At 37.6% G+C, this 21968-nt stretch overlaps 1 protein-coding gene across 2 annotated transcripts; it reads left to right on the top strand.

Annotated features, from left to right (window-relative positions):
• Positions 1–69: 69 nt before the first annotated feature.
• LOC113234469 (zinc finger protein 709-like) lies at positions 70–21060 on the top strand. Of its 2 annotated transcripts, XM_026469791.1 has the most exons (16): positions 70–283; positions 1521–1747; positions 3384–3523; positions 3931–4065; positions 5312–5560; positions 6489–6740; positions 7939–8172; positions 9968–10095; positions 10827–10901; positions 11713–11836; positions 14256–14359; positions 16117–16210; positions 17746–17937; positions 18836–18937; positions 19761–19856; positions 20120–21060. In XM_026469791.1, exons 1-16 carry the CDS (start codon positions 204–206, stop codon positions 20321–20323), a joined length of 2436 nt encoding a protein of 811 aa, XP_026325576.1. In that variant the 5' UTR covers positions 70–203; the 3' UTR covers positions 20324–21060. The 2 variants fall into 2 exon arrangements, with proteins under 2 accessions (XP_026325576.1, XP_026325577.1); XM_026469792.1 differs by lacking the exon at positions 6489–6740 and having other exon boundaries at positions 75–283; positions 5312–5522; positions 7985–8172; positions 20120–21058.
• The last annotated feature ends 908 nt before the right edge of the window (positions 21061–21968 follow it).

Genomic DNA, 21968 nt, shown 5'->3' with positions numbered 1-21968 from the left:
TTTACATTATTATTGAATTATTGATACTTTTTTCTGTGTTCCGAAAACTTCATTACTTCATTAACTGCCGTCAGGAGTGTAAATTTATTGAAACGTATTTGGGCATTCGGTAAAATTTACGTAAAACCAAAAGACATTGCTCAGTCCAAAATGGCTACCTACCCATAGCGTCCATCGGTGTTAAAATTATCACCTCTTGAAAAATGGTTGTTTGTGCTGTAAAATTGTGTAGAAACTACACAGGAAAGAATATCAAACATCCAGAAGGCATTTCCTTTCATCGGTAAGCGAAAATAGTTCTTAATATGTGGTAAAGTATGTCTATAATTCATTGTTTACCTAGGTATACAATGTGTACAAAAACTTAATATTTGTTTTTTGGTGTTTTTTGACTGAAAGTTTCATACTTAACCATTGGTTTTTGGGTTTTATTGAACAATTGATTACTTACATCTGGTATAATACGTATACTTTCTTATTTAATTATTTATTTAATGATTATGTTTCGAACTCACTTCACCGGAGTTGTCAGGCTGCAGACAACTGGTGTTGAACGTTTGAAGGCCTTGATTAAAGCCTACAGTGCTTGACAATGTAGATAAGCTCTTGCACTCGGCAGGAATGGCATCGGAAAGCGTTACCTGACTGTAACAAGACATTGGTAATTAAATTACCACAATTCTAACGTCAAACATCGACAAAACAGAGACTAGAACTCTGTCATAAAGCCAATGAGACTCTTCTGCACCACCTTAGTCATTACTTCCATTTAGTGGACATTCTATACAATACTTCAATCATTCATACCTATTTTTGCTGCCAAGCAGTAATGTTAGCATTACTGTGTTATGAGACTTATCAACTTATGTCTCAGGGTGATGAGGGCAGTAGCAGTTTCCCTCAAATCTTTGCGTTTTAAAGCTCTAAGTGGCACTGCAACTGTTATGGAAAGGTGTGTCCCTTACCACCAGGCAATTGACTTGTTCATCCCTTCACTGAGTATTATAAAAGAAAGTCCATTGTTCATCCAACTGCGAGGCACAGGTTCATTGGAATTGTCAGTTTTATGAGTTCATACATACATAACCTACCTTTGGAACTATGTCTGTTAAAAATACAAAGATGAGAGAAGATCAAATATGCCTGTCATTTACTAATATACCTGATATATATACCTGAATAAAAATTTATTTCCATACTAGTAGACAACTGAAAGTAGGGAAAAAGAAGGTGATTAGGTGGTAATACACTGTACTAATGGGCCCACTGAAAATCAGCATCACAGCCTTTTCTCGGAGGTGACAATAGCTGAGTGGGATCCTGTTACATACGCCACATTCATTTTCGCTTTGTTGTTGTGTATGATTTTATTTTTATTCCTTTTTTTCCAGTTATTTTAATTTTAATTTTTTGTTTTAATGTAGCTTCATCTTTTTTTTATCTTCATTTTATTACTGTGTATATTTTTGTTGTGGCGTAGTAATAAAAGATTTCTATTCTATTCTATTCGAATATTTCAGCTTCCCAACGGACAAGGACCAAAAGGAAGAATGGATTCGAGCCATCCGCCGTGAGCCCACCTGGGCACCTGGTACACACTGCCGTATTTGTTCCGTACACTTTGACAATTCTGACTTTAAGATATCAGAAACTGGCAGAAGAATACTGCATAAAGATGCAATTCCTACAAAGAATTTGTATTTGGAGGAGCGCAGTGACATGAGTTTTAAACCGAGAGTGAAAAAGAGTAAGTTCTTTGTGTTTTACGTGCATTGTGGATGGCCTTGGACAGTCACACCAGTTACCTGGTTGCAACATGGGCACTGCCAATAAAGGCAGGCTGTAACTTAGAATTGATAGAAGACAGGTTTTTTAATGGCTACTATGGCAGATGTAACCTAAGAACTCGACACCACAGTAGTTGAGTGGCTTGCACAACGGTTTTCATGATGTAGCCATCTCTGAGGTCCCAGGTTCGATCCCCAGCTGGGTCAGTATACTAAACTTACTTTTCGGGGTCTGGGTGTTTGTGGTACTGTCATTGTTTCCAGTTTCCATAACACAATTGCTTTAGCCATTTACTTTGGTATTAGAGAACTGTATGTGCTGTTGCCTATCAATAACTTATTAACCTAATCAACAACTTTGGGTGTCACTATATGGAACACACTCTAGTCTGACCAGAAGTAATGTCCTCTTTTAACACACTCAACATAGCCCCGCACTAGGGAAACCCGGTGTCGCGGGTGCTTTGGACACCACACATATAGACAACCACATATTATACCCAAACTCACGAGAGAAATAAATGTACAAATATTTCTCCCGGGAATCGAACCTGTGACTTCTGTGTGGCAGTCGGGCATGGTAACTGTTCGGATATGGATGCAGTTGTTTGTTGTGTGGTGGTTGGTATGGTGCGTTGAATTGTTATATACTTTTTTGATGATGATGTCTCATAAGTTTTTGGAGTACACAAAACAGTGTACTCCAAAAACCCAATAAAGTCACCACCTATGAGCTAATAAATTGTTGAGACCAACATGAGAGCCTAAACAAGGCGGTTCAACTGTTAGTAGTTGAGGAGTGTGTGTATTCTGCATACTGCCCTGTTTGCAGCATCAGATGAGGGTTATCATATTATTGTAATCAGATTTCTATAGTATACCAAATTTAAGAGAGATCTCTACTCTAATTGGGAAAAGATCTGATGAATCTTAAACAGCTGAGCAGATGTTCTTCAGACAGTTAAAAGTATCCCAATTAAAGGAAAATGAATAAAGCGGTCCTGTGCTGGGTTCAAAGCCACCCTGATGTCGAGGGTAATGAGGCTCAAGATGTACTGGCAAAGGCGGGTGCTAGGTAAACCTTTATTGGACCTAAACCCTTTATAGGGATAGCATAAAGCCTGGCAAAGCTCACTCTGCTGGTCGAGAGCACATATATTTCCCGAGAAGTGCTGCTACAGAGCAAGGGTCTTGAGCAACAGAAACTCTGATAGCTGCCTATAGTGGCAAACAATCTAGAGAAGCTCTGTTATTGGTCAGGAATGGCATCTGAATGCTCACTAGAGTCTTAATTAGTGCATTGTGGTTTGAACAAGCACATGTCAATTATTGGGCAGAGAAAGAATAGAGAGTTATTAGTGGAGATTACAATATACCATATAATAATAGATGGAAGATGGTCACAGTGATGAGGGGCTGCATATGCCCCAAATGAAGCCACTCTAATAATAATAGTCCCATTTAAATTAGCCTTGAAATAAACAATAACTATTTTGAGATCATTCTAATACCACAGCCAAAGGCTTGAATTGCATAAGTTCTTTTCTTCATTTTTGAATCAGGGGTGAAAAATAAATTGTAATTGTTTGATTTCAGTCCGTAAAATAAAACCTGCTACATCATGCAAAGACGACCACCTACTGGCCTGCAGGACCTGTCTTGCCACGGATACTGCGTTATTTGAACTGCATGAAAATCACCTTGTGGACACTCTTGCGAGGATCACGGATATTGTTGTAAGTTATTTTAAGAGTTATGAATGTTCCGCCACTTCAATGTGCCGCTGTTTAACTGGAACCCCAGTCTGAAGTTCAGACAGTCAAATCTGTTGCAGAAATAATTTTTCGATAATTAAACTTCACAATTATTTTATAGTGTCTATGGTATTACTTATTTTCCGCTTAATTATGTTGCACCAATACACCTGCATCACATACTTTTAAAAAAAGAAGCAAAATTTGTCTCGTAAAACTCGTTTTACATTTTTAATTATTCATTCTCCTTCGTTCTTTAGTCTTTTATTATTATTTCCTAGCATTGTTTGAGAAAGGCATTACATATACCTCGGCGGGAACGAGGATTACCTGACTCGACCGTTTGTAGGCTTAAAAACCAAAAATAAAACCTTAATTCACTATTCCAGGTGTCTCCGGCTGACGGACTTCCTCAGCACCTCTGTAGCATTTGCATGACTTTACTCATGAAGTGTTCATATTTTAAAATGCGATGCCACGACGCAAAAGAGCTGCTGGAACAAGCTGTGGCACAAGGAGAAGTGGTAAGTTGAAAATAGCAGCATTCTGCTTATTTTTATTACCATCCCATATACACCCTTGATAAGTACAAGTCTCTTCTATGTATAGTCTGTTCTAATCCATTTTAGACGTAAAGTAAACAAACCGGTTTGGTTGCAATTCTATAGCAATCACTCAATAAATCGAGTAAGTAACTCGTTCATATATATTTCGTAGATGTGATATCTCATCATTTTTCCAACAATATTCATTTGAATAACATTATAAAGTCGCATTTGAAAAATAGTAGTTAAAAAGTGAGGCTATGTTTTAATTATAGAGGTATGAATAGTCTATGGTTGTATAGTGCTGTATGGAAAAAACATTCAGTTCATTCAATTAAAGTTTTTGTAATCGATTAGTAAATCGAAAATTTCGAGCGCAATTGAACGAGTATCAAGTGTAAGGATTTCAAGGAGGACTTAAATTTCGAATTTCGGAAATTTCAGATATGCTTTTGTAGGTTATGTAAGGAAAACCATTAGTATGATTCAATTAAACAAATCGATTCATGGTCGGGTCAGTGACTTGTTTGTTTACTTTTTATGCAAAATGGATTAAAACTGGAAGTGAAGACGTCTGAGGGTCTAATATTGCCTCCGTGGCTGATCGGTTACTACCACGCAGAGGTCCCAGGTTCGATTCCCGGACCGGGAGAAATATTTGCATGGCCTACATTTATTTCTCTCGTGAGTTTGGGTAGAATTTGGGGTTGTCTATGTTTGTATCTATGGCACCCGCGACACAGGGTTTCCCTAGTGCGGAGCTATGTTGAGTGTGTGCGTTATTATTATGTTTATTTTAATCTCTCGCCTCTCCCATGGCCTAAAATATTAATTTTGTATTTTTAAATGGGAGAATAGTATAGAGTGTAGACTCTGCCACGAGGCGGATGCAACTAATCTTCATTATCTTCCCACCCAGTGCTTCTTTTTTTACGCAACTACAGTCACAGATACCACCATCATTTGTTATTATTATTATTACTTCAATTTTTTATTGCATTAACCATAATGTTACATAGGATAAAAAATTGTTATAACTGATTAAAGTTCTTTCGATTCGACTGGACGCGAACCAGCGTCTTCCAGTAAACCGTGCTAGACGCTATGCTAAATAAGCCACGGTACGAACTAGCGGACTTTACGAATTTTTCTATGTGCTTGTTGCAGTTTTGTTTATTTTTAACGACTTTTTTGCCTTAGTGCCATCTGTCATATCTGTTTACAGATAACCACTTCCTATCTCCGAACGATCGACCGTCGCTCTCACCATCTCATATTACCGCTCACTACCAAACGGCTGCCAAATATCAACTATGTTGACGATGTGGCAGAACCGACAACACTGACAGACAGACTAGCAGATACATTAACAGATCTCAACGAAATGAATGTAACAGATTGTGTGGTATTGGAGCCTGTGAAGCGGTTAGCAGAAGATTTTGATAATGGAGTGGATATTTCCGATTTATCAGAGGTAAGAGGTGATATGTGTTATCGCTAAATAAAATCCAACTCTGATTTATTTCTAAGTTTACTATCGGATCAAGACTGAGCTGCTCGGCCTTACCATGGGTCTTTTATAGCTTTCTTTCAGGTTGTAGTGTGAAGTTAGGTACGAATACCATGGAGGGATCTATATTGGTACTAAAATAGTCAATAGAATAACTAAATAGATAAAGTGTAACTATACTTCTTTTCAATTCAATTTGAACAAAATGTAAACAAACAAGTTACTGATTCGACCATAGACGGTTTAGTGATGGCCAATTGTAATGCCAACTACAAATCGATTAATTAATTGAATGAACCGATTTGTTCAATTGAGTCTTACTAGAGGCTTTCCCTACATAACCTGTTTAAATCGCGTATATTTGTTTTTTCAAACAAACCGACGTTTCGGGCCCTTCACGGGTCCCTATAAAGCATATTATAATGTTCCGAAATTTTAATTTTAATTCTTCCTTCAAATCGTTAAAATTAGTTAGATACTAGTTCGATTGCGATTGAAATTTTCGATTTAAAAATCGATTACAAAATCTTTAATGGAATGAACCGAATGTTTCTTTCGGACACACAATCGCAACTACAGTCACAGACACCAACACCAAAAAGGTTTTTTTATAATATCGAGTGACGAGAACGAGTGCGCCTGATTGTAAGAGACACGCCTGTCTATAACAGTTGCAGTGTCACTTAGAGCTTTATATCGCAAACAAACCGGAACGCAGTAATTGCTCGCATTACTTAATACTTGGCGGCAGAAATAGGTAAGACCTCTACTGCTACTTAATTTTCCCGTTAAATTAACCCTTTTGTAAACTGTCACTTCGCCCGCACCGTGCAGCTACCCCAGGACCGACTTAGTTAAGCGGTAGGTTTGTAATAATGATAATTATTTTCAGGTAAAAGAAGAAACAGATTATTTTGACATGCAAACAAACAACGTTATGTCAACTGACGACGACACGTACGACGCGTTTGACGACACACCCTTAATACAACACAAACAACAGCAATGCATGAACAACATAAAAACCGAATACGACGCGGCACTCTTTCCGACGGACGTCAAAGATGAGTTTGAGAAAAAGAAGCGAAAAAAAAGAAAAAGGGAAGAGAGGGATGTGAAAAAGAAAAAGATTAAAAAGGAAAAGGTAGAGGTTATATACATTGACTTACAATTATATGGACGTCGGGTCCGCGCTAAAAAGTGTCCGAACTTATAGGGCGTTAAAATCGTATACAGAGCGTCATTCACGCTTTAGTCTTCGTTTGTTCGACTGACAGCGAAGCAAGCTAAATTAGACAGTACTGCGATGACATTACAATTTAAATTCAACGTTTTAGCTTTTTAATATTCCTTTACATGTCACTACGTTTAAATAGATTGACTTGGGACATTTTTTCGTGGTTTTTGTATTAGACCCGTCGTCTATTTATTTGTAAGTCAATGGTTATATAATAATAACACACTCATAGCCCCGCACTAGGGAAACCCTGTATTGTGACTGCCACACACACATAGACAACCAAAAATTATTCCCTCAACTCGCGAGAAAAAAAATGTAATTGTTGGAAATAAATTTTTCCGGATTTAAATCGGTTGACTGACCAACCGTGACCATGGGACCTGTAAAGCGCCCGAAACGTTGGTTTGTTTGAAAAAACAAATATACGCGATTTAAATCCGGAAAAATAGTTTCATTTCCTATGTGTAACAATCGCGAAAACCTAAGAACTCGATAAATGTAATTGTTGCATGTTATGTTACCAAAAATCATGTATGTACGTGACTCTAGAGTTTGCCGCGAGTGGAACGCGTGCGGTTCGTAGGGAGCCGACAATAATGAGTACCTTGATTCTAGCGTGCGTTCTGCTTAATTTAAAACAAGAAGGAAAATGCACGCGTGTACACGTGAAACACTCTTCAGACTGTATCTGTCACGTTAGGGCGCGTTCCCATTATGTCGTGATGACAGATAGTCATGCAGTTTAAAGTGTCGTGATTTGTATATTTAAATGAAGCTGTTCACATATAGTACAACATAATTCACTGTCGTTCACGACTTTTTTCGACGTTAGGGCGCGTTCCCACTATGTCGTATCATTTTGTTAAAGTAACGACTATCTGTCGTGTACGTTTATTTTATCGTTCAACAACTGTCGTGTCTAGCTGATCCCACTAGATCATGACGAGAACTTATAGGTTTATATGAACAATTTCATTTAAATATACAAGCCACGACACTTTAAACTGCACGACTATCTGTCATCACGACATAATGAAAACAGCGCCCTTACAGCACGCTAATGAGTACCCGGCGTAATAACATGAACAATGAATAATTTCAGCTCAAAGAAGACATTAGGAACACAAAACCTCGTAAAACAGAAGAAGATTACGAAAGATTCTCAACTGAATACAATGTAGATATTATATTCTTAACCAAGGAAGAACAGATCAACGAAGTAATTGCAAGAAGGGAGAGTGACAATTACAAGAATTCAAGGTTCAAATGTGAGCTCTGCTTCAAGGGGTTCACTGGCGAAGCCGCGTTTAGAAATCACAAGGGAATACATGACCCGGTAAGTTAATAGTATTTCTCATCACACTTGCTCGTGAATAGTATGACTGCATGGTGGCTAACTTGGCTATAATGCCCTAAATAAGAACCACAAGCCTTTTTTCTTTCCATTACAGCCATGGTGTGATATGTCACACCTATGGGTCAGGTTCAACTTCAAGCAAGGATTTACTTAAGTAAAGTTCAAAATTAAAACATTCGTTTAAAATGTTGTCTAAACAGAAATTTAATTATAATTCAGCCACATACTACTTAAATTTTTATTATGAAGAATTTAAATTATTTCATTTTAATAATTTTGAACCGACTTGAAAAAAAGGAGGTCTCAATTCGTTTTTATGTTTGTATGTTACGCAACAACTCCGCCATTTGTGAACCGATTTTAATGATTCTTTTTTTGTCGAAAAGAGGGTACCTCAGAAGTGGTCCCATTTAAATTTGAAAAAAATATTCCACCTCTAAGGGTGGAAAACTAGGGGATGAATGACTTTTGAGGTCGGTTTTTTTAACCGTTGGTTAGGTTATCTATATAAAAGTTTTGCTATTTTTTTACAATCCATTTTAGTTCGAGTTGAATAAAAAAAATGAAATATCCCCGCCATTTTCAAAATCCATAATTGTTGTGTTGTGAACCATATTTATATTCTATTTATTTCCTCGCAAATGTGATGAAAAACTTTGTATGTATCACGGACGGTAAAAAATGCAAAACTCGCGTTATTAAAGCCCTCAGCCTTCGGCTTCAGGCTTCTAATAGGCCCTCGTTAGTGATTTCTTATTTATTATGCACAATGTACTATTATGCAATCGTTGCATAATGGGTTTTCTTAAAGTTCTAGTACTACGAAATTTGAAGACTTCATTATGTAATACAACATTTTTACCACAACTTAATTTAATTAAAAAACAACCAATATTTAAAAATTATTTTATTTGTAAAAATATACAAACAAGTAAATGTATATTGTTTTTAAATAGCTTCTTTTTGCCAATTGGTTACGTCTTTGTACCTGTTATGTAACAATTGGAGATATTATTTAATAAAATAATTTGAATTTTAATAATTTCACAAATAAAATTACCTTATTCTGTTCAGGAACACCGTGACACGTTCAACGAGACTGTTTTGATTTGAAAAAAGTATACGTTCTTTTTTTGAAACTCATAGTTCTTTGTACAGAACGTAAACTTTGCCGCTGCAATGTGGTAGCTTCTTTTTTGGAGAACTAAATAACATCTCGAAGTCGTCGTCGTTCAGCCATTGACCGCTAGATGGCAGCACATTGATTGATTGATCAGTATAAAATCAAAACGTCGTAACTTGCAATAATAGTTATTGAACTTTCAACAATATGCCAACGGGGTAAAGTTTAAATTATATTAACAGTTCAGAATTGTTATTTATTTTTATATCTGATACTACGACCAATCGTGATCTATAACACAAGTTTTACCCAGCTTGGACACCAGTCTCCCATTGTAGCATTATTTATTATTTGTACATTTTTGTTTATAATATCAAGTGACGGGACGAACAAGTCGTACGCCTGATGGTAAGCTACACGCCTGTCCATAACAGTTGCAGTGCCATTCAGATCTTTAAATCACAAACACATAAGTTGACAAGTCCCATGTGTCAGTAATTCCACCAGCACCTTTACCCTTCAAAACCGGAACACAGTAATGCTAACATTACTGTTTGACGGCAGAAATAGTTAAGGAAGTACTTCTCTGGACGAACCTTTTCACGTGGAAATCCATTGCTACTGTCTGTGAATATATTCTGTTTGTTCTAGAGCGTAGGCAGTTACGAATGCGAGGCGTGTAAATTCCGGTTCCCAAAACGCTACAAGTTATTGCACCATTTAACGCAGCACAAAATGAACTTCGTTTGTCGACTATGTGGACACACCAGCAAACTCCCGTGAGTATATTGAATAAAAATAATTACAGGTATTACACAAGATACACACAAAAGGAATTAAGAACCTTCTCATTAAATTTTTATTGAATTGATATTCAATTATTTTTTGTGAAATTACTCCACTAGTTTGCTATAATTATTAATTCAAAGAACACTCAAAAAAAATTCCTTCGATCCGGTCGGATTCGAACCGACGTCTTCTTGCATACCGTGCCAGACGCTATACCAACTAAGCCACGGAACGAACCAACGGACCTCACGAATTTCTCTATGTGCTTGCGTCGTGTCTTTGTACTTGGTCTTTCAACGACTTTCTCCCTTCAACCTTCTCATTGTTGAGGTTTTTTGTGAAATAGCTTCACTAGTTTTTTAAGGTTGCTTTTTATTACTGAGACAAATAATTACTCATTAGTTTTATTTTTGTTATATCCATTTTATTAATGAAATATTGTTTTGATTTTGACATTGATTTGATCATGACATTTTATTTTATTTAATTTTATTTTTTTATAGTATTCAGGTAAAACCAGTACAACGATCTATAACAAAACCACATAGGAGAATTTCGTCAACTCGATAACTTGACCTGTACCTCAGTTGGTACAGAGCAGCGCGACGGTGCAGCATGGTCACGGGTTCAAGTCCCATCGGGTCGACAAAATTTTTTTCTTTGTTTAAACATAACCTCCTTTTTTTTAAGTCGGTTAGTAAAATATGGTTTTCTTTCACAGATCCAAAGCGATGGAGCATTTCAAATGGCACAACGGTGTGAAATATCCGTGTCATTTCTGCGACAGAGTATTCATGTAAGTCCGCCCGTCCGTCCGTGAAAACAATTTACATTCCAATCATTGACTTACAATTATATGGACGTCGGGTCCGCGCTAAAAAGTGTCCGAACTTATAGGGCGTTAAAATCGTATACAGAGCGTCATTCACGCTTTAGTCTTCGTTTGTTCGACTAACAGCGAAGCAAGCAAAATTAGACAGTACTGCGATGACATTACAATTTAAATTCAACGTTTTAGCTTTTTCATATTCCTTTACATGTCACTACGTTTAAATAGGTTGGCTTGGGACATTTTTTTCGTGGTTTTTGTATTAGACCCGTCGTCCATTTATTTGTAAGTCAATGATTCCAATGCAATTATTGTAATTGTTTATAAGGTTGTTGAGGATAAGAAAAATTGGACCCGATTCTTATTACTGATCACTCTCAATTATTTTATATTGAAAGGTGCAGGAGACACAAAAATAAATATACATTTTTCATTAAAAAAAAAACAAGTTCCGAAGTTTGTGGAATTACATCTATTTGCCAAGTTTTATTGAAAACGGTTAACGGAAAGTGGTTGAAGTCCAATAAACCTGATATATCCACGAATTTGCTACCCTTAGAGGTGGATCATTTTCTTCAAATTTAAATGGGACCAATACCCTCTTTCCAATAAAAAAGAATCATGAAAATCGGTTCACAAATACCGGAGTTATCGCGTAACATACATAAAAAAATATGCAGTCGAATTGAGAACCTCCTCCTTTTTTTGAAGTCGGTTAAAAAGAAAGCACCAATATTTTTTAACCTGGCTTATATTAACAGTCTGTATATTTTTGTAGCAAACGCACATCACAATTCAACCACATGCGAAATCGGCACGGGTCAGCGTCATGCGACATCTGCCAAGAAATATTCTCGGGTGAGCGTGGCTTGCTCTCGCATATGCAGAAGGCACATAAAGAGGTAAACATATGCTATAGTGCGCGCGGAACTAGCTGGCCGCGCCTTAGGTAGGGACAGGGGTGAGGGGGCGGGTTGCTTGCTGCTCGCAACGCACATGAGATTAGACAGTGACGACCAATCTCGAGATATCGTGAACAATAATTGTTCAGTTATTGAAAAGAAAAAATTAAAGCCAATTGAACTTTTACAAGTTTATATTATACCTATCTAATTAATTGCAATGTACAGTCGGCAGCACATCAGGCCGCCACAAACTGTCAGATTTCCTCAATTGATTTTCAACTTAAAGTCCAGGGAATAGAGTATAAAATTGATTGGATAAATTTGACATTTATGTATTGATGGACTTGCTGTTGTCCGTACATTGCAATTAAAAGTAAAATAAACCAAAAACAAATTAAATGAAATTCTTCCGACATATTTGAATCATTTATGAAATTATTATTAATTAATTAGTGTAACTAACACGACTTTGTATTTATAGATATGAAATTACTCTGACATATTATCCTCTGAATCACTTGATTCTGAATTGTCTGAACTTGAGTCAGAATCATCTTGTAAGTTTATAATGAATTCGTCCATCACAGTATCATATCTCATATCATGATTCCAGTATTCTTGTTCGTTTTTTTGTACGTGGTCGTCGCATTTTTGCCATTGTTCGGCAGAAAATTCAGAAAATAGTCTTGTTAGTATTGTAATTTTCTCGTCCAATGTAGCATTAATGTGATCTCTGGCCAGGCAATTTTTTATATTTGCCCACACAAGCTCGATTGGGTTGAGATCTGGATGATATGGAGGTAGTCTTAGAACAGTATGACCTGCACCTTTCAGAAGTTCATCAATCGTGTATATTTTTTCTGATTGGGTCGTATTAATCAAGCCCAAGAGTTCAGCTTTGACCATCGTGGGAGAAAAGGGCACGTTATGATTTTGCAACCAATTCTGCATATTAATTTTCATACAGGACATAGTCGGTTTCTTCTCAACTTGCACACAGTGGTAAGCTGCATTGTCCATAACTATGACTGAGTTAGGTGGAAGTTTAGGTATTAACTTTCGATCAACCCAGTTGTAAAAATTTGTAGAGTTCATGTCTCCATGATAGTCTCCTGTTTTTGAATCTGATTTAAAAATTAGCAGAGCATCGTCAACTAACCCGTTCCGACTACCAGCGTGAACTATTATTAAACGCCTTCCTTTGCCTATATCTGCATAAACACCAGGCTCCGACGAAGATTGCCAACATTTTTGGACATTATGACTTTGGTTAACGTAAGTTTCGTCCAAAAAGAATATATTTCGTTTGTCTTCTCTGAATTTTCTTATGGCCCTCAAATATTTCACTCGCCATTCAACAATGTTTGGTCTCTCTAATAAAAGGGATCTCTTCTTTTATCTCTTTTGGCCTTCGTGGAGAACTAAATTTTGCTTCCCCTGTATTTTGCAAGGATGTTTTACTTTGAGCAATCACTCTCCTTACACTTCGTTCTGATATCCCGGTTGCTTCTGCCACTAATTTATGAATATTCGCATCAGTTTTATATTCTAAACTATTGACATCGGCTTTCCGTTTTTTAAAAAACGTATGCACTTTAAATATTATTTCCTTAGATTGTCTTTTTATCGGCGGACTCATCTTGACATTGCAATCTCTTGTGCGTTTTGTCTAAACTAGCCAGAACTGTCAACGTGTGTTGCCGCCGCGAAGTCCGGCGCCGAACTGAGTATTCTGAGTAATGACATCAAGTGCCCCCGCCTCCCCGTCCCACCGCTCACATACCTAAGGCGCGGCCAGCTAGTTCCGCGCGCACTATAGTGTTCCGTGTCTTTCGTTCTATTGTTAAACACGAAGCGATGTCATGCGACATCTGCTAAGAAATACAGAGTTGCTCTTGCATATGCTAAAAGTACATGAAGAGGTAAGCATATGCTAGTTAGTGCACTGTAACAGTAACACTGTTAAGGACATATCTACATATCTAGCGAAAATTACGTCGCCGAATTACGCGCCTAGACGTCGAGTTGCGGACACCAGCCCGTCGCACAGATTTTGCATGAATATCAAAACCGGTACATTGTAAATTCAACCTTATTGGCATGCATTTTGAGTTAACGCACAGCTATCATTTTCCTACTTCATCGAGTTAAGAATCGTAGTAACTCGTCGATTTAAGCGTGAAGCACACAGAGAGTGAGTCTGCGGCGGGTCTAATTCCGTGTATTTATTGATATAAATATATCGAGCGCGAGACTATGGGTTATCGTCCCATATATATATAAGGAATATGACCCGCTACGGACCCGACTCCACCCGACCCGACCCGCACCGACTCTGTGTGCTTCACGCTTAAATCGACGAGTTACTACGATTATTTTAACCATTGAGTTTACCTAATCGTTTAAGTGTTTTCAGGCAGTGAAATCACGCTGTGAATTATGCAACGTGCAGTTCCACACGGAAATGGCTTTGAATAGACATTATGAGTCCGCGCCTGGCGGTTGCGGGCCGCACGTCAAGTGAGTATGCGTATGCGCATAGATCCCCTCTAATAGCAATAATAATGAAAAAAAAAACTCAATAATTTTTCTTCCACTAGGTTACAATTGCTTTAAGTATTGTACATTTTAACAATTATGAATTTTTTATAAAAATTAACATTACATCTATTTTGCCTCTGTGGCCGGATTCGATCCCAGATTCGATTCCCGGGTCGGGAGAAACTTTCTCTTGTGAGTTTGGGTATAATTTGTGTTGCCTATGTGAGTGTCCATGGCACCTGCGACACAGGGTTTCCCTAGTGCGGGGCTATGTTGAGTGTGTGCGTTATTATTATTTGCCAAGTTTTATTGAAACCGGTTAACGGAAAGCGGGTGATGTCCAATAAACCGTATTCATCCCCTAATTTCCCACTCTTAGAGGTGGAATATTTTCTTCAAATTTCAATGGGACCACTACTGAGGCGCCCTCTTCCCAACAAAAAAAGAACCATCGAAATCGGTTCATAAATGTCGAGGTAATTGCGTAACATACGTGGTAAAAAACACAGTCGAATTGAGAACTTTTTCCTTTTTTGATGCCAGGCCCCTTCGACGACTCACGCTTGTTGAGGATTATTTGGGACTGTAGTGAAAATGCCTGGTTGTGAATTCTTCTTGAGCTTCTTTGTCTTGCTTGGATCGCGGTCAGATTTGGAATGCCGTCCAGTAGGACAGTGGCAGTGGCCAACGCTCCGTCTTTTACATTGTTGACCTGCCTTTTTTTTCTGAAGCATATTTTGCAGTTGGCCGCTGATGGCCTTGACTGCGCCACCGGATTAAAGGGCGAGCTGAAATCTCAATAACCCGTAAAATAAACTTAAAACTAAGTAGCGGGCCCGAGGGCGCCCAAGTGGGCACGGACCTCAACTCAGGGCGGTGCTGTGAGTGTGAAATGAGGGGCTCTACGACCTCGCCGGCGAGGGCGGTTGATGTGTGAGGAGATGGAGGACTGATATGCGACCTGGTTGGCCTTCAAAGTGGCGAGAGTGATATGGTCGTTGAGGACTTCCCTTGGCCGACGTGTCCTACGTAGTACGTACGCGGTGGGGGTGTTCCCTGAGGGGGTCGTAGTTGGATGCATCCACCCCGGGGTTTGGGGTGGTGAGGAGCATAGTGGAAGTATTTCCTCGATGCCTGTTTCATGAATTGGGCTATTGTGGGGAGCGGTAAATCTATGTGGATGCCGTCCTACTGCCAACGCTCCGTCTTTTATATTGTTGGCCTGCGGGACAGCACCAATGTAGGAGCGGGACGGGAAAACTATAAATATCCCAAGCAAGACCCGCTTGTCTCTCATTTATTTACTCAAAATAGTACATAACACAATAAGAACTTATTCTATTAAGAATTACGACTAATATGTACAACAGTTAATTCCAATAGCAAATACCAATTACAATCTTATAAAATCACAACAAAACACATGGGCCCGAACACGTTTTCGTCCTTAACACAGTTAAAATACAATGACAACAAGTGGCCACGTGGTGATAATGTGCAACAGGCGGCCATATTTCTTATTAGCAATACCTTCCTATTAATATTTTGTTTTGATGGTGCAAAATTCGAAAAATTAAAACATTTTTGTTACATCTACTCTCAATAAGGAGACCAGAGCCCCAGCAGTGAGAAACAAAAGGTTGTTTACTAAATAAAAGGTACTCCCACCTAACAAAGGAGGCTCGTGCTAAGCAGTGGGAAGTACGTGTTGTTTAATAACAATTGTATTTTGACAGGGCGTGTGCGGAATGCGGAGAAAATTATCCATCGGAAGAAACTCTCAACGATCATATGAAAATGAACCATTGGAGAGAGATTAAATGCGAGAAGGTATATAATATATTAAAAAAAACTTTTATTGAATTGATATTAAATTATTTTTTATGTGAAATTACTCCATTAGTTTGTTATAATTATTAATACAAAGATCGAACTCTCAGAAAAAGATCCGGCCTTATTTGAACCGACGTCCGTGCCAGACGCTATGCCATCTAAGCCACGGAACGAACCAGCGGACCTCACGAAATTTTTCCATGTGCTTGCGTCGTATCTTTGTATTTGGTTTTTCAACGACTTTTTAGCTAGAGCGCCATCTATGAGAAATCTAAGATATTTCGTCACCCTTATTTGGTGTAGCGTCTGGTATGGTACGCTAGAAGACGTCGGTTCGAATCCGGCCGGATCGAAGGAATTTTTTCTGAGTGTTCGATCTTTGTATTAATAAGTATAAAAAAAACTTTTTTATTTATTTCATACAAATAAGGCATACAAGAATACATAATACAATTTCTCACCAAACTGCGATCATAATCAGAAAACTATAGTATACCTGTACTCTGTAGAATAAATGTCAACAAACAAAAACATATGACTCGTTCACAGTTACCACAATTTCAATATATTCCTACGAAATTCAAGTACATCATGGATAATACTAAATCTTGACGCCATGTTTATAATGAATATTGTTCAACAGAAGTTTCAAATGACCAGTAATTAATTATTTGAAAAACTGTCATCCCTATTGACATTTTGATTTGAAGGGAGAGATTGCAAATATTCGAGTTCTGTGGTAATACAAGTTCAGAATCGGAAATAGATGCTGGATGATACAATACGTGGTAAATTAATATCAAATAAAATCCTACAATTTTGTTTCTTTTCATCTACCATTACCTACCATATAACAGTAAATATTAATAGGATGCAAACTTTTATTTTTATTCCTAAATCATACGTATCAATCATTGACTTACAATTATATATAGGACGTCGGGTCCGCGCTAAAAAGTGTCCGAACTTATAGGGCGTTAAAATCGTATAAAGAGCGTCATTCACGCTTTAGTCTTCATTTGTTCGACTGACAGCGAAGCAAGCAAAATTAGACGGTATTGCGATGACATTACAATTTAAATTCAACGTTTTAGCTTTTTCATATTCCTTTACATGTCACTACGTTTAAATAGGTTGACTTGAAACATTTTTTTCGTGGTTTTTGTATTAGACCCGTCGTCCATTTATTTGTAAGTCAATGGTATCAATAGATATTTTGTAAACTTAATAATAATTGGCTAGGTAAGTATTATTGGAATCGGTTACCGGAAAGTGCGCGAAGTAGGATTCAATCTCAAGTTTTCCAATAAAAAAGAATCTTCAAAATCGGTACACAAATGCTGGAGTTATGGCGTACCGAACAGTCTATTCTGTCATGGTTTACTAGGAGACGTCGGTTCTGGCACGGTTTGCTAAGAGACATTGGTTCGAGTTCGGCCGGATCGATGGAATTTTTTCTAGGTGTTCGATCTTTCTATTTATAAAATTGTATATATATATATATAGCGTTTAACGTTTGATTTTGTTCGCAGTGTAACGCAAATTTCGAAAACGAAAAACTGTACCGCATGCATCGCGTCATACACAAGGAGACAAGGAACAGACGACCGAGAGACGCCAAGCCGAAGTCCACTAGTGGAATTGCGAGTGGCAAGCAGCGCAAGCCGAAACGACCGCCCAAAATACAGAGGCGGATGTGTGAAATGTGCGGGCTTACTTGGAGGGTGAGTATATTTATATTTTTCAATAAGGGTGTAAGGGGGCGAGATAAGGGGGGAAAGAAAGAACAGGTGGATAGATAGAACACGTTCATTGTCTTTCCACAAGCACACACGACAATATGAAATAATAAGTAACAAAAAAAAAAGAAAGAAGAAAAAAACATACAAAACAAAATAATAAAAAAGTAGGAAATCCAATAAATATACGTAATAAACAACAAATATCTGCTAGTTAATTAAAAACAACCAAACAGGCCATGGCTCAGTTTTTTGGGACACAACCGCGTGTGTCCCAAATGCTATCGCCTAGAGGGTAACGCGGTGCATCAACAGCAAAAAGGCAAAGTGTAAGTCGTGCAGTAAAATAAAAAAATTACGTCTCATATATAAACAAAAATTGCATACAAGTCGTGCAGTGTGTATTAGTATAGTTGTGTCAGTGTTAACGTGTCGGTGCGAGTGTACGGGTGTGGCGTGCATGAAATCTAAAAAACAACGAATAAAAACAAAAAAAAAATATTATTGATTGTAATGATTAATACAAAGATCGAACACTCAGAAAAAGTTCCTTCGATCCGACCGGATTCGAACCGACGTCTTCTTAGCATACCGTGCCAGACGCTAGTACATTAATAAGTAATAATTAATGATATGCTCCGTGGTTGAGTGGCTCGCATACCGGTATTCATGGTGTCGCCATCTCTGTGGTCCCGGGTTCTATCCGGGTCAGTGTAGAAAACTAACTTTTGCATATTGTCTCGGGTTTTGGGGGTTTGAGGTGTCGGCGTTGTTTGCGATTTCCATCCATAACACAAGTGCTTTAGCCCCTTTGGGATCAGAGCAACGTACATATGTGATATGTGATGATGTCTAATATTTATTTATTTATAATTATTAACAGAGTGCTGCTGCGCTGAAATATCACCAACGAGTTCACACCGGAGAGAAGCCTCATCAATGCCCTCTGTGCCCGAAGAGCTTCAGGATACAGGACTCTTTGCAGGTCCGTTTTCTGGTTACTTTATTTGTCACTTTCTGTGGAATGTTGTAAAGGTGTTGTACGGAAATATGCAGGGGGTCTACTTCCATTTTCCATCCGACAATCATCCGGAACAATTATTGTCAAATAATTAATACTCGACCATGTCAAAAGAAAAGTGTCAATAAAACTATTTTTCTGGATTTAAATCGCGTATATTTGTTTTTTCAAAGAAACCAACGTTTCGGGCCCTTTACAGGTCCCATGGTCACGGTTGACTCAGTTGTTACTCTTTGTTTGAAAACTATTCTGCCAAATCATTACGGTGACAACTACGCTCCGATTGGCCAGCCCGAATTCGAAACAATTGACGGGATTAGATGTTTTGTTATTTTTCCCACACCACCGAACGGAACAGCCCCCATTGTTAGAGATATTATCTTTATTGCAATAAATACCGAATATTTTTGTAATATACGGAGACGTACACACAGGTCAGTTGTTGGCGCTATATTATTTCAGCTTTCTAATTAGTGATTTTAGCGCAAACGAGAGACGAGAGTTGATATTTAAAAGTGATATGAGTGCTATTTGACTGATGAGTTGCCAGGGATGAATGGCCCTTATTTGTCTCTATTTCTGGTTATATACTCGATGCTGGACAGTCTCCAGACTACCCAACTTTTCAAATACTTCCAGTAAAACTATAATGTTTGGGCTCATTGAATTGGCCTCGACGAGTTGTTAGTCTACAGCTGGTGACTATTGACTTTTAGAAGTACACTGTTTTGTACAGAGGGTTTTTTAAATTTTATTTAAATTTATATCTGCTGATATGATTTTTCAGATTCACATGAACACTCACACCGGCGCGCGTCCCTTCAAATGCCCCCACTGTCCCAAGGCGTTCAAGTCGCGCACGCAGAACCACAAACATCAGTTGGTAAGTAAATTAGTGTTACCTACCATAGTGTAATGATTATGGTAAATACATATTGTGATTATCGAGTTCTTTATACATAGGAAATGGTTTTCGCGAATGTTACACATAGGATATGAACTACTTTTCCGGATTTAAATCGCTTATATTTGTTTTTTCAAACTAACCAACGTTTCGGGCCCTTTACATGTCCCATGGTCACGGTTAACATTTTGTGGTTTCTACATTTTAGAAACAACAACTGAAAAAATATCTTTCTCGTACAGGTGCATACAAAAGTCCGCCGGTACCGGTGTGATCTCTGCGACAAGACGTTCCAGACTTCCACCTGCGTCAAAACCCACATCAAAACTGTCCACATGAAGATCCCACAGCCCCCTAGGGCGAGACATCGTCCAAGACCGCCTGAAATTGACACACACCCGCTGTATATGCATAAAGTCGACGGAGTATCTATGGAGAGTCAATAGCCAAGTACTGATTTAAGGGTAACAAGCACAAACAATACAAAACTGCGTGACGAATACGAGTATGCGATTGGTGATAAAAGATAGACATTGAAGATAAAGACAACATAGACAAAAGACACAAATTCTTGACAATAGATGTAAATTTGGTCATAAAACACCAATTAGGGATAACAGATACAAATTTGGGACAAAAAATAAAAAATTGGTGATATAAAATACACAAATTGGGGACAACACACAAAAGTTCGGGGCAAAATATGAAATTGGGAGATAAAAGACACAAACTGGGGACAAAAGATAAAATTTAAAGATAAAAGACACAAACTGGGGAGAACAAACATGAAATCGGGACAAAAGATTTGGAATAAAAGTCACAAACTGGTAACAAAACACAGAAATTCGTGATAATAAGTACTAATTGGGGACGAAAGGCACAAAATGACTGCAATAACATCGCACAAAAATCACAACCACTAAAGACTGATATACGGGAGTACTAAAAAGAGACGGTCGGGTACCTGGAACCAATTTTTTTAAATATGTTAGACACACTTGTCCACAATCTCACCAAAAAAACCTGAAAAACCTGGTGTTGAACAGCCCCAAATTGTACTTTTTGGGAAATACAGACGAGTATTCCATTCTTTTGCCGTACGCATCAGAAAGGAGGAAGCAAAGCGCTTAGTGCGAATAGGTGGTATATCAACGACATAAGGATGGAGTGTTCCGGACCTCTAGTCGACCGAACGGTGAGGGTGGAACTAAATTGAAAAGTTCCAGTGCACACTCCCCGAAATATATCCTATAGAAAATTTAAGGAACGCACTACGCGTTGGTGGCATTAGCAGTATTTGTATTTGCAATGATATTTGAATAGACAATGCATAATGAAAATACAATTGTAGTTAATATAGCAAAGATGAGTTGTGAAGTAACTGTAATCTGAATTATGAATCTCCTTTGTAAATTTCGGTTGTTTAAGTTTTTTATTTACTTACGATTAAATGTGTACAAATATTAATATTAATTATTGCAGAACTGAATTAAGGATAAAATGTTATATTCCTTATTTTGTATTTTTTATTTACCATTCCGTGACGATGTTATGAATAAACACAGGCTTATTCGGGACAAAAGATAATAATTCGGGATAAAAGACACAACTGGGGCCAATTTTGAGGTTGTTGGGTAATTTTTCGAAAAATTTCAAATAGTGGAAATAACAATTCTCAAAAAATTTATAATTTCGAAGGCTTATAAGAAGTTCTTCGTTTAGAAATATCTTTTTAAGTTTTATTTACCGTGAATTATAAAATTAACTTGTATAGATTAAAGCCACTTAGAGAAAAACGAGATTTAAAATGATTTCACAAGAGCGAGAAAAATCCTTTTTAATGGCTCCATTGTTTCCATTCATTAACTTCAACTGTTGACAGATGTCAACGTCAAATGTGGAAAATTAAAGAAAAAATATTGGAAAACTATCAAGAAATATATTTAATTTTTCTGAAAAATAATGATTTTTTTTAAGGAAAATTTGCCATGGATCGACACTATGTAACCCATACTAAGTTTTTATATATATGAAAACTGCAACCAAATACTACGTAATTTAGTATCAACAAGACCGTCGTAAGGTCCAACG

This window comes from Hyposmocoma kahamanoa, unplaced genomic scaffold (assembly GCF_003589595.1).
Source record: "Hyposmocoma kahamanoa isolate Upper Pololo Valley unplaced genomic scaffold, ASM358959v1 84, whole genome shotgun sequence".
Taxonomy (NCBI): domain Eukaryota; kingdom Metazoa; phylum Arthropoda; class Insecta; order Lepidoptera; family Cosmopterigidae; genus Hyposmocoma; species Hyposmocoma kahamanoa.
The sequence above is the reverse complement of the archived record's forward strand: the minus strand, read 5'-3'. Positions and strand labels throughout refer to the sequence as shown.